Source organism: Pelodiscus sinensis, chromosome 20 (genome assembly GCF_052426305.1).
Source record: "Pelodiscus sinensis isolate ZL-2025 chromosome 20, ASM5242630v1, whole genome shotgun sequence".
Classification (NCBI taxonomy): domain Eukaryota; kingdom Metazoa; phylum Chordata; order Testudines; family Trionychidae; genus Pelodiscus; species Pelodiscus sinensis.
Window position 1 is genome coordinate 10,495,448 of NC_143071.1, and position 12,925 is coordinate 10,508,372.

The following is a 12,925-nucleotide window of genomic DNA, read 5'->3' on the forward strand; positions in this document are numbered from 1 at the left end:
TCCAGAATATCCTGACATTTTTCTCTGCAATGGGTGGAACCGACCCTAGTTGCCCTGCTATGCTCCCTTCCCCTTTTAGCCTTTTCTTCCCCCCAATTTAGCCATTTAGTCCTGGTATCTGAGTGAACACTGTATATGGCTAGCCTATAAATTGGAGGAGCAGGAGGAACCACCAGCTCTGCTAAAGGCTACAGGGGGAGGTGAGGAATAGAGCAGGGAGTGTTGGAGGGCTCCCTTACCCCCATCCCCTGGGGCAAGAAGAGTGCACCCTCCTTTATGCTAAGGACTAGGAAGGCCCAGGGACAAAAACGCTGCAGGCAAGGGCCATGCTGCAGCCCTCAAAGGGTGGGACAGTGGACAGAACAGTGGTCAGGGTCTCAGGAGGGAGACTGACCCTGCCACAGTATGCTTAGGAGAACAGCTAAACAATATATTCTGACGGGGGGGGAGGGAAGGGGAGAAAAGTAGGATAATTTTGTGAACACTTAAGCCACTCACTAGCACTACTGTTTTTCATTATAATAAGAACAAGTCTAAGGGCTTGTCCCCACAGAGAGTTGGTGCAAGGCAAGCCAAGGTGTGACTCTACAGCACAGTAGCTTACTGTGCACTAGCTGACCATGCAGACCCTTCTACCATGCATGAAAAGTTCCATAGTGTGCTTTGTTGTACACAACATGTCAAAGTACACTACGGAACTTCTAGTGTGTAGTAGGAGAAGCTGCACAACCAGTTAGTGTAGTGAGTACACTGTAGATTCACACTGAGGCTTGCCATGGACTTTGTCGTCTTATAGACAAGCCCTGATAGATTGTATTAATTCATTTAAGGTTCAAGCACTGCTGATGCGTGTGTTACTATATCTAGGAATAAGTAGGAGACTTGGATAACCTTTTGTGTATTTGTACATTTTAGAAATGTCCCATTTTGTATCTAATGGAGACGGACTGGTGGTGACTGTGGATAGTGAATCAGGGGATGTGCTGTGGATTCAGAATTATGGATCCCCTGTGGTAGCTTTTTACATCTGGCAGCGTGAAGGTCTGCGGAAAGTAATGCACACAAATGTGGGAATCGAAACACTGCGCTACCTGACCTTTATGTCCGGGGAGGTTGGGCGCATCACTAAGTGGAAGTATCCTTTCCCAAAGGAAACAGAGACCAAGAGCAAGTTGACGTGAGTATTGTTTTCAGAGTCTGACTGATGGTGCTTTTCAGTACTCCAATTAAAAATTGTGTTTCTTTTCACTTACATAGTAGAGCTGCTATTCGATAGATTGCAAGAGACTAGAAGGAGATAATTGTCTCCTTGTTCTTTAACATTTACTGTACAAGAATAAATAAATACTGAGCATGCCAGTGATTCAAATTTAATAGGCTCTTAAATAGTGTATGGCTAAGTTTGTAACCCAGGTGGTAAAAACAGCTGTTTGGAACTTTCTCCCTAACTTTTGTTGTTCTAGGCCTACGCTGTATGTAGGGAAATACTCAACAAGCTTGTATGCATCTCCATCCATGGTGCATGAAGGAGTGGCTATTGTGGTAAGTTAGATACTTCAGGATTTTGAAACCATGTTTTGAAAAGCCCTCTTTCTAGCATTAGGTATGGTTCTATGCTGAAAAGTTGCGCACTCACCTTTTATCTGAACTTCTCCCACGTTTGGGTTGTTTAGTCTCATCTCTAATTTCAGGCTTCTTATCCTAGCAAAATAGTAGGAAAACCACAGCCTTGTCATAACAAAAAATGCAAGTGTCCTTTTCAGCTAAAAAAAAATCTCCTCCCCCCCCCCTACACACACCTGAGTGGTTTTTTTTAAAATTTGCTAAATACATAAATTCATTCGAAAGAGAAATAGCCATAATACACGTAGTACAGTGATTCTGTGTGTTCTGAATCAATTAGTGATTCTAGATCTTATTGTGATAAAGCATGATATGCTTTTCTAAATTACGTGGTTTGATTGATCGATCTTCTGTCACTGGTCTACATTACCCTGCTATAAAGCATAGGAATGCTGGGTAGGACCCTGTGGGTCAGAAGCCCTGTGCTTTTTATGCTCAGTTCATGTTCAGAAAGGGAGCTTCACAACCACACGGATGAACATCTTAGTGAAAAAAATAAAAGCGTCCCAGAGAGGACTCCTCAGCAGCTGGGTTTCTAAAGTAACAAATGATAAATCAAGGGAGCTGCAGCAAAACATGTAAATATGACGACCCAACCTTAATTCTGGAATGGTTTCCAATACTACAAGAAACATTTCATTGTAGCTGGCATGGGAGTGCGTGTCTGTCTGAGCTGAGACGGAAACCCTCTCCTACCTAAATCAGAAGAGTGAGTTCAAGTTCCACATCAAGGAACTCTCTACCACGGTTGACAGTGTGTTGTGGTTATTGATGTTAAAGTTTCCACCAGTTTGTGCCGTTGAAAGCACTGACATTTTCTGAGACGTTAAAGCAAGGCTTTGTTTGCTGGCATTGTGGCTATCCTTGTAGGACGCAAAGATCCTTTTGGAGGAGAGGGGGGAAGTTTCACCTCCTAAGCAAGATTCCTTCTCTCAGTAATGCAGGATTACTATGGCTGAGGGCATAATGTCTGTCTGTTTACTTGCAGTCACTGCATTGTTGGCATGTAACTCAGGCCCCTATGCAGGAATTTCGGGGGGGGGGGCGTGAGCTGTGGGAGGGGCTAGTGGTTGCTCCCCTCTATCCCCCCATGGCCCAACCCTGCCCAGGCCTCACTCCTAAGTGAAGGAGAATAAATCAGCCCCAGCCATCTCTGCCTGGCCAGAGCATGGGGGAGAGAGGTTGGGGAAATGTTGCCGCCCCCACCTTCCCTAGGTCGGCTGGAATTGGCCCCAAGGCAAACCATGAAAGATTGTGTGTGGGGGGTGGGTGCATTCACGCTCTTTCCATGGCTCCTGTGTAGGGGCTGTAACTGGTTGCTTGCTAACATTCTCAAACCCTACAACATGAGAGGCATGGTATGTGAAGGAAATCACAAATTAATGTAAAGCTTCCCACCTGTAATTTTAACAATAACATATTTTGAGTTAAACATTTGCTTAATTCCAAGGGAAAGCTTTTGGCCCGTCTAATATGGTTTGTGAGTTATGTCCTGTGTCTTTTGTCTGACTTAGATTTGATAAATTCCTTGAGGCTTCGCAAAGTGTTGTGTAGCAGTATAGCGCTTTGTTCACTGTAATAATCAACCTCTTATCTTTCTAGCCTCGTGGCAGAGCCATACCTCTGTTAGAGGGCCCCAAAACAGAGGGAGTCACTATTGAAGACAATGGCGAGTGTGTTATCACTCCAAGTACGGATCTCAAATTTTCAGCAGGATTGAAAGAAAAGAAACTCAACTATTGGAGGAACCACTGGCTGCTAATAGGTATCAGTACAATTCCACCCTCTCTCTGTGCTACACTGCTCTCTGCTGGACAAAATCAACAATGCAGACAGATTGTTGTTGCCATGTACAGTATTTTAAATTATATCTAAAACAGCTACATTAAAAGACTGTAAAAGATGCAAAGTCAAGCTCTCAAGAGTTGGAGGATGCCAGAAAGAAGTTTGCCACTACAACCCTTCACTTGCCACCTTCTGCATATGGTAGTTTTCAATTGCATGGTCATATCTTATATTTTCAGAAGGCTCCCATCTTATTTAGTGCACAGGATGGGCAGTGCTCACTGAATGGGTGACTAGTCCATATTTATTTTCAGCAAGAGACAAAGTCAAGGTCCAAATCTGCACCTAGACCCTGAATACAAGTCCTGTTGAAGTCCGAGGCCATAATCAATACTTGCAGGTTCCGAGCCTTTAAGAGCAAGAGCATTGCTTCACTTCAGAGGACATGTAACAGTGTTCAGATCTATGCCCAAATCTCCCACGCTTTCGGTCATTCTACAGAGGCAGCGCTCTGGTGCTAAGGTACACATAAGAGAGTCTCATTTTATTCTAAATTGACATACCATGATGGCCTCAAGCCGTTTTATTAATGCAACTAAGCCCTGAGTATTGCTTTTCAGCAGAAAGATGCCAAAATCAAGCCTGTTCCCTCTAAAAAGGAACAATTCTTGTAACAAATATTGTTTGTTTTATTTAAAGGGCACCATGAAACACCATTATCAGCCCCAACAAAGATCCTGGAGAAGTTTCCAAGCAATTTGCCTAAACGGCAAGAAAATGTGATTCCAGCTGACTCTGATAAAGCAAGTTTTGAGGAGGTTTGTGAATAACTTGATCATATCACTGAAAAACTGAAGAAGGCATGGGAAGGATATGAAAATGTTGTGAGAACTTGGACTCTGTAGGAAAAAGTGTAGGGAATTTTCCCAAGTTCTTGGTGGAAGTGCACCATAGGGTATCATTGGTAGTACTCTGTTATAGAACTCTTGATATCAGACTTAATGAATCCTGCTTCCCTTCCACATGCAAAACTCCCTTTGACTTCAGTGGAAATAGTCTGTCGAATGAACTGCAGGGTCCTCAGAGAATAACTAATTTTTCTGTGAGCCACCGTCACATTCAAGAGAGTCTTGCATATCATGGTGCTTTTAAGAAATGGTTCCTCCCCCGCCCATTGAAATGCATTGTGCAGCTGTGCTGACATTCAGTATATCTATTGAAATTTTGAATCGATGGAGCCTTCTCTGTTTCCTAGGTTATTGGTATGGTTGAAGGGTCCTCAAAAGAATTGCCACCTTCCATTCCGAAGGACATTGAAGAGAAGCCCAGCCAGCCTGTACCTCGGCCAGAAGCTCCCGTTGATTCCATGCTGAAAGACATGGCCACAGTCATCCTGAGCACTTTTTTGTTTGTCGGCTGGGTGGCGTTCGTCATCACCTGTCCAATGGTAATGCTGATGGAGCTCAGTGGTATTGTGAATTCTGAGAGGGCTGCAATGTTTGGCAGCCTCACCGGGTAAAGATCATTCAGGAGCTGGGGAGGAAGAGAGCCAGGACTTCATAAAAGAAGGGCAGTTCCGTTTTCTCTGTTAGCTATGTGTAGTAACAGTTATCACTGAGCTAATCACAGCTGTGCAATCTGATAACTAAGGCAATGGCGTGTTTCATGTGGCAGTGATTTCTAGCGCGCATGGTTACACTCGAGACTTTTCCTATTCCAGGGGTTTTTGCCCATTCAGCTATTTGTGTGTGTGTGTGTGTGTGTGTGTGTGTGTGTGTGTGTGTGTGTGTGTGTGTGTTTTGCTATCTTTTTTGGGTCAAGATCCAAAGACCACTGAATTTATCAGAAGATCCCTCCTCCTGCTTCCCGCCAACTTCATTGGGCTTTGAATCAGAACTGTATCCTTTTACAGCTTAATGATAGCTATTCAGTTTAAAACTAATAAGCAAAAGTTCTTCACACAGCGCATAGTCAACCTGTGGAACTCCTTGCCAGAGGAGGCTGTGAAGGCTAGGACTATAACAGAGTTTAAAGAGACGCTAGATAAATTCATGGAGGTTAGGTCCATAAAAGGCTATTAGCCAGGGGGTAGGAATGGTGTCCTTGGCCTCTGTTTGTCAGAGGCTGGAGATGGATGGCATGAGACAAATCACTTGATCGTTGTCTTCAGTCCTCCCCCTCCGGGGCACCTGGTGCTGGCCACTGTCAGCAGACAGACTACTGGGCTAGATGGACCTTTGGTCTGACCCAGTACGGCCGTTCTTATGTTCTAGTCTAAAGATACTTTTCTAAGAGAAAATAAACTTCAAGCTAATGACATTTTTTTGCTGTCACAGTCACTAGCCTGAATTATCAGCCATGCTTTAAAAATGTGTAAGTGAAAGAGTGAGTTTGGGTGACAGAAACGCTCTAACTGCCCTGCCTGAGATAAGTTGAGAGTCTGGAAATGAGAAATCTTTCACTCTGAGGACAGTTGAATCTTTCCTTTCTGGATGCTGAGCCCTGGATCTGCCCCCTTGTCTGTTGAGATTTTTATTCCCTCATTGATGTGGTGGTAAAACCATCTCTCTTTCCTCCTGAAGAGTGCGCAGCAACAGCCACTGCCCTTCAGAGCCCCCAGCGATCTCTCCCCAGAGACAGACTTTTTGGACGACACCTGTGTGCGGACAGAGAGCTCAGCCACCAGCACACCCAACGTATCTCCCAAAGCATCAAACCACTCGGCATATTCCAACCTCTCTGGCTCTGAACCTGGGAGGTGTCTATTCGCTGAGCAAGAAAAGGGAGGTAAAGTTAATCTAACGTCTTTCACGGGATGGCCCACTAAGAATTAAAAATCAGAAGGTTCATTAATTACATTTCTTCCAATGCCAAAGGTAACAAAGCACAACAGGGAAAGGGAGAGGAACAAAAATAGAATATTGACAACACTTTATAGATTTTTAAGACCTAAAGAAACCATTGTGACCGGTATGATGAAGGCCATAGAACCCCCCCCCCCCCCCCCCTTTCCTCCCCCCCCCCCACTTCCTGCAGCAAACCCATGACTTCTGGTTGAGCTAGAACATCTCCTAGAAACACGTCTGGTATTGAATCCTGAACTTTGCGATTCATGTCCATCATTAGGTATATTCTTTCCATCCCTATTCTTGAGCTCTTCTAGCAAGAGGTGACTTTTCAATTTCTTTTTCAGTGGAGACTACATGGTTTTGTCATTTTAAGCTTAATCCGACCACAGTAGAAGGCTTGCCTGTGTCAGGAGTACAGGATCAGGCTGTGCATGGCTGCTCTTGGGCACATTTGAAATGGGTTGGTGGCCTCAGACCCCAAGGCAGAAAAGTCCAGCTTATTAAAACAAATAATGCTGTTGGCATTAATTGAAGCCAAGAGTTGAGTGGGACCATGGAAGCTGGACTCCCCTCCCCTCCCCTCTGCATGTGGTCTCTGGTCCCAACTGCAAAGAGCTTTTTGTCTCCTAAAAGCTGCTTCCCTTGTGTACCTCCCCAGCCATGACCTTTTGTGTTGTAAAAACTGGGCCAAATTTTCCAAGGGCTCCCACCCCGCTGAATGTTTGAAATCATGAATAGGATTGTCTAGAGTCCAGCTCCCAAACTTCATGCACAGGTGCAGTTTGCATGCCCAGATCTGAATGGCACTGTGTACCAAAACTGGAATGCTCTGTAGAGGTAATGATGAAAGCCTGGCCCTAGATCTCTCACCCTCTTTTAATTTTCAGTGTTGTGCATTTAAGCTTGAGAGAGAAGCTGTTACCTACTGGTGCTAAATGGATAAACAGCTGCAAAGTGCTGACTTTTAAAATCTGCCTTAAATGAATCTTTTTGATGCTTGTTTTTGTTCAGAGGCGGAGACAAGCATAATAATGGTCGGCAAGATTTCATTCAGCCCGAAAGACGTTCTGGGACATGGAGCTGAAGGAACGATTGTTTACAGGTACAAGAAAATATATGCTTTTGATTTTATAGACCAGTTAATCTCCCACTATTTTTTGAGCATTTTAAAAAAAATGCTTATGATCTAATATGAATGAAAATGTGGGGGGAGGGCACTTCTCTGCAGTGTCCCTTTACTAACAAGAATCCAGAGTTTTGTCGTCATTTGTTTGAAATGTTTGTTCACATGAAATCACTTAACAGAGGCGCCTGGTCCATCTGTCCCCGACACTGGAGAAGTGCTTTTTTAATGTCTGTCTGAAGTGTGTTCCATGAAGGTCTCCCAACTTGGAGGGGACAGGACACAAAGGGGCAACTGTCTTAGGACCCGGCTATTCAAAAGGATCTGGGGCTCGCAGCCACGTAGGGGAGGGGTTGCACTGAGGGCTGTCTGCCTTGGCCCCACCCTTTCCAGGAGCAGGGAGCCACACCCCTGACTTTGCCCAGGATCCTGTCCAGTCTATCAGCTCACCTGGTGCCGTGTAACTCGCCTATCTCAGTAGCCCAGATTGACTCTAAAAGGTTTCTCTGCCGCATGGTTGACTGTCTACAGAGGGACATTTGATAACCGAGACGTGGCGGTAAAAAGAATTCTCCCCGAATGCTTCAGCTTCGCTGACCGTGAAGTGCAGCTCCTGCGCGAGTCGGACGAGCATCCCAACGTGATCCGCTATTTCTGCACTGAGAAGGACAGGCAGTTTCAGTACATTGCCATTGAGCTCTGTGCTGCCACCTTACAGGAGGTAACCGGTCGATGACAAATCTCAAATATTGCTAAAGCAAAGAGCTCTTGGGAGCCGTGTAAATGTAGAAAGAAAACTGTGAAAGGCTTCTCAATGGCAGACTCTTAACTCGGCTTTGAGTCTGTGGTTCCGGGACCTGCCATATGCAGACAACACATCACTGTCTGTAATTGGCTGTTTAGTTTTACAGCATAGTCGTTTGCTGTATGTGTAATTAAAAGACTTTTCTTAACCTCTTCATCCCTTCAGTGTTCTCACAGTCCAGGGTGACTTGGAGACAACCCAATTGATTGCAATACGTTGGTATCACAGAAGCAAAACATAAACACATTCCTTTTTTCCTACTGTCTTGTAATCAGCAACTGTAATAAAGAAGCTGCAGTGTGACATCAATGTCACCATGCCTGCCAATGCCTGCTGTTTGGCTTCCCAGGTGTCTGATCTAAGGCCATGTCTTCACTCCATGGTGCTGGCATGATCAATCTTCTGGAATTCAATTTAGCAAGTCTAGTTGAGACTCGCTAAATCAAACTCAGAGGGTGCCCCTGCCGACTGCTGGTACTCTTGCTTGTGCAAGAAGTAAAGGAAGCAAATGAGCATTTGCTTCCATCTGCCTCCCGCTGCGGGGACAGTGGGAAACACGAAACTAGGTACGTTGACTCCAGCTACGTAATAAGCATAGCTGAAGTTGCATATCTTGATTTGACCTGCCCCTTTTATGTACACCTGGCCTAAGAGAAGAGACTATTGAACCTTCTGTTGACTCTTGAAAAAGGCTTCTCCTCAGTCACGCTGCATGATACACCCAAAGGCAGGCACTTGCTGCCCTCGCTAGTACCCTCTCTAAAGTGTCGCTCCTTAAGGCTTCAGCCTGCCCTGAGAGCTTCCTTTTAAAGAAGCGCAGCAGCATGAGGACACATCTAGAGTGCCTGCGGCTTTTGAAAGAAGCAAATTCGGTGCAAATTTACATATCTTCTTCCAGTCCTGTTTTCAGAAGAGGGGTGTGGGTGGTTTTTTTTTCTCTCCCCTTTCCCCAAAAAAAGGCAATCTAGACGGTCTCTCAAGGGGGGGGGACTCCTCTTTTTGAAAGAACCCTATACACCTCATTTTTTTAGGAAGAAGGGTTCTTTTGAAAAGGGATTTTTTCCAAAAGAGCCATGTCTAGACTGCTTTTTTTTTTCGAAAAAACTCTTCCAAAAATGGGATTGGCAGACGATATGCAAATTTGTGCCAAATTTACATATCTTCTTTCGAAAGCTGCAGGCAGTCTAGACATGCCCTGAGTGTCGGGGGAGCATGTGCTAAAGATAGCTTTGTGGGGATAGCAAGGCAGGGGCTATGTTTATCCTGGTGTGAGTAAGTTGCTGGACACCTTTGACTACTTACTTTCAGCCCCCTACCTACTTTCAGCCCCCTCTGAACAGTGCTGATAAGCAGGATGTACTCGGGGTTAATTCCTGTGTGAGAGGTTTCTCTCAGCCAGGATAAAACAGAAATAATTATGTTCCTTTAAAAACCAGGCCATCTAGGGAAACAGCAGGGGCTTTTCCTCTTGGCAATCTCCGCTCTCCCTGTGGAAATAAGGGAGATTTAGTACTGAGCAGTAGAATAGAAAGCTAATGCTGTGGCTGTTTTTTAAAGTAGGAAATGAGATGTCACTGATTTTTAGGCCTGTCACCCTGATATCGATCCTGGGCAAGATTATGGCGCCCCTGATGCTGGACTCAATAAAGAATTAAAGAAGTGGAATGTAATTAATGCAAATCAGCATGGGCTTATGGAAAATAGGTCCTGTCCTACTAACTTGATATCTGTTTTGGGGGTTAATAAAGGTAACAATGTTGGTGTAGACCTAGATTTCTGTAGAGCATTTGACTTGGTTGCTTAGGATCACAGGTACCAGGTGACATTGTGATTAAAAATTTAGAACAGTATCAAATTACTTGGCACGCAGTGAATGGATAAAAAATTCTTTAACAGATCTCCAAACGCACTTGGAAATTGTCCTCAAGTGGCTGTTTTTCCTGTCAGATCTTGCAGAGATTGGTTTTTGGCTCTTCGCTATTTAACATTTTTATCGGTGACCTAAAAGAAAACCCAAAAGTCAGAACTCATAAAAGTTTGCAGGTGACTCAAACAATGGGGGATTGGTAAATAATGAAGAGGACAGGTCAGTGATTCAGAGCAGCCTTGGGTCACTTGATAAACTAGATACAAGCAACCAATATGCATGTTAACGTGGCAAAACGTAAATGTGTGCACCTAGGAGTAAGGTATGTAGCCATACTGAGAGAAAGGAGGACTCCTATCTGGCTAAGCAGTGATTCAGGAAAAGATTTAGGGGTTCTGGTGTGGACAAACAGCTGAACATGAGCTCCTAGTGTGACACTGTGGCCAAAAGAGCTAAAACGATTCTGGGACACACAAAAAGGGGAATCTCAAGTAGGAGGAGACAAGTTCTTTTACCAGCATATTTGGCAATGGTGTAACTGCTGCTGGTGTACTGCATCCAGTTCTGGTGTCCACAATTCAAGAATGACATTGATCAATTAGGGTTCGGGGAAGAGCCACAAGAATGATTAAAGGATTAAAAAACATGCCATGTAGCAATAGACTTAAAGAGCTCAATCCATTTAGTTTAACAAAGAGAAGACTAAAAGATGAGCTGATCACAGTGTTTAAGTATCCCTATCGAGACCAAATATTTAAGAATGGTCTTTTACTCTTGCAGAGAAGATATAAAATGATCCAGTGGCTTGAGATTGAAGCCAGATAAATTCAGACTGGAATACAGGTGTACATTTTTAATGGTGAGAGTAATTAACTAGTGGAACAATTTACCAAGGGTCATGTGGCATCGCTGACATCACAATTGGATGTTTGTCTAAAAAATCTGCTCCGGGAATTGTTTTGGGGCAGTCCTATGGCCTGTGCTACACAGATCAGACTAGATCACAGTAGTCCCTTTGGGCTGTGGAATTTAGGAATGGGTACAAATAGCTGGTGCCCACCGTGGAAAAAAATTGAGTTGAGTGATGCCCAAACCAGAAAGCTTCCTTTCATTTTAGCCAGGTGCATGGGGGGAGAGAGAGAACTGTTTTTTAAATAAAATTCTAAATGAAAGGGCATTTTGAATTGAAAAATCAAAATATTTTGACAATGTCAATACTCAAATACTGGTTTTATTGTGAATTTTTTTTCGGGCGGGGTTGGAGGTTGACCAAACCCAGCAAATTTGACTCAAATACACAAAGAGGTTCAGTCAACTTGAATCTGCATTTTTGGCCCAAAAAAAGGCTGGAAAAAATGACTCTGCTGATCTACTGAGCTGTCTGTTACTCTTCACTTTTATTTGAGATCCCTTTGTAAATAAAAGTCCTGTATTTGAAAAGCATGCTGGAACAGACCAGCCCCTGCGACAAATTTGTGGAATCTTAGTACAGTCAGATGTCTGAAAGTTCCCCTTTGTCTGTGAGAGTTTCTTGTAAGTACATACCCAGTCTAATGAGAGCTGGTTAGAATTTACCTTTGTTGAGGGAGCTTTTCAATGGCCTGGGATCTATGTGTATAAGGAATATGCTTGGATTTTAGACTTACTTTCTGTTTTCCCTTCTGTGATGGTCAGTATGTGGAGCAGAAGGACTTCAGTCGCCATGGCTTACAGCCCATTACCCTACTGCAACAGACAACATCTGGTCTTGCTTATCTACACTCTCTCAATATTGGTAAGAAGGCCCTTTGATTCAGTTTCAGGTGACTGCATGTTTTATTGGGTTAGAAGCGAAATAAGCTGGCCTGAGCCAGGGAACTGTGGCGGCTTTATAGTTTGTTGAGGGGTGGTAATACCATTCCATGATGCTCAGTCACAGCACTGAGGAAAAGGAGCTCTGGTTTCTATTCCCAGCTAGAAGTCTTGAATGCTGCACAACCCCTCCATGCCGCAGTTTTCCCTGTCTTTGAAATGTGGCTAATACTTCCCTGCTGTAGCAGTATTGGCTTTGAGCTTCTGAGCTGCTGTTGAAGTACAAAATATAACCCAGGATGGCTCTGGAAAACCAGTGGGTGTGGGATGGCTCTCACAAGAACTCTTGGTGAGTCTACACTGCTCCATTATGTCAAAATAACGGGCGGCTTATTCCGAAATCTGTAAAGCTCGTTCTACAAGGAAAACGTCTGTTCTGAAATAGCTATTTCGAAATAAGGTATGTGTAGACACTCCACTGCTGCTATTTTGAAATGGCCCTGGTGAGGGGCTATTCTAAGTTATTCCTCCCCAGTGCTTCCTGGGGCTCTAAATGAAGATAGCACGTCTACATTGGGGAAGCCTGCCTCGGACTAACTTTGAGGCTTCCCTGTAGTGTAGACGTGCTATTTCGAAATAAGCATGCAGGATTTGAAGGAAAGGAAATACAATAGGCAAGAGATGCCTTGCACTTCAGCCTATAGATCCCTGACCAGTAATTAGAACTGCTCCAGCAAGGTGAATGGGTTTCATTCCAGCTAAATAAAATAAAGATGCTCTTGGTGAGTCCCAGTATGAGTTAACTGGTGTTTGTATTAGTCCACAGGGACCTGAAACCTCATAATATCCTAATTTCAATGCCCAATGCCCATGGCAAGGTCAAAGCCATGATTTCAGACTTTGGGCTGTGTAAGAAGTTGGCAGTGGGCAGACACAGCTTTAGTCGCCAGTCTGGAGTGCCAGGCACGGAAGGGTGGATCGCTCCTGAGATCCTGAGTGAAGATTGCAAAGAGAACCCTGTAAGTCAATTGTATTTGTTCTTGTTCCCAGGGTTAGGAAAGTTCCATGGAGTGGGGCTGGCC

General features: G+C 44.2%; 1 protein-coding gene across 2 annotated transcripts in view; it reads left to right on the top strand.

Annotated features, from left to right (window-relative positions):
• The window catches only part of ERN1 (endoplasmic reticulum to nucleus signaling 1), a 71,590-nt gene that overhangs the window by 52,577 nt on the left and 6,088 nt on the right, over window positions 1-12,925 (top strand). For both annotated transcript variants that reach the window (XM_089771812.1, XM_075903888.2), the window contains exons 8-17: window positions 916-1,177; window positions 1,464-1,542; window positions 3,226-3,388; window positions 4,108-4,226; window positions 4,664-4,855; window positions 5,991-6,195; window positions 7,269-7,359; window positions 7,912-8,101; window positions 11,727-11,826; window positions 12,663-12,862. In XM_089771812.1, coding sequence (XP_089627938.1) covers window positions 916-1,177; window positions 1,464-1,542; window positions 3,226-3,388; window positions 4,108-4,226; window positions 4,664-4,855; window positions 5,991-6,195; window positions 7,269-7,359; window positions 7,912-8,101; window positions 11,727-11,826; window positions 12,663-12,862 — 1,601 coding nt within the window. The remainder of the gene's footprint in view (window positions 1-915; window positions 1,178-1,463; window positions 1,543-3,225; window positions 3,389-4,107; window positions 4,227-4,663; window positions 4,856-5,990; window positions 6,196-7,268; window positions 7,360-7,911; window positions 8,102-11,726; window positions 11,827-12,662; window positions 12,863-12,925) is intronic.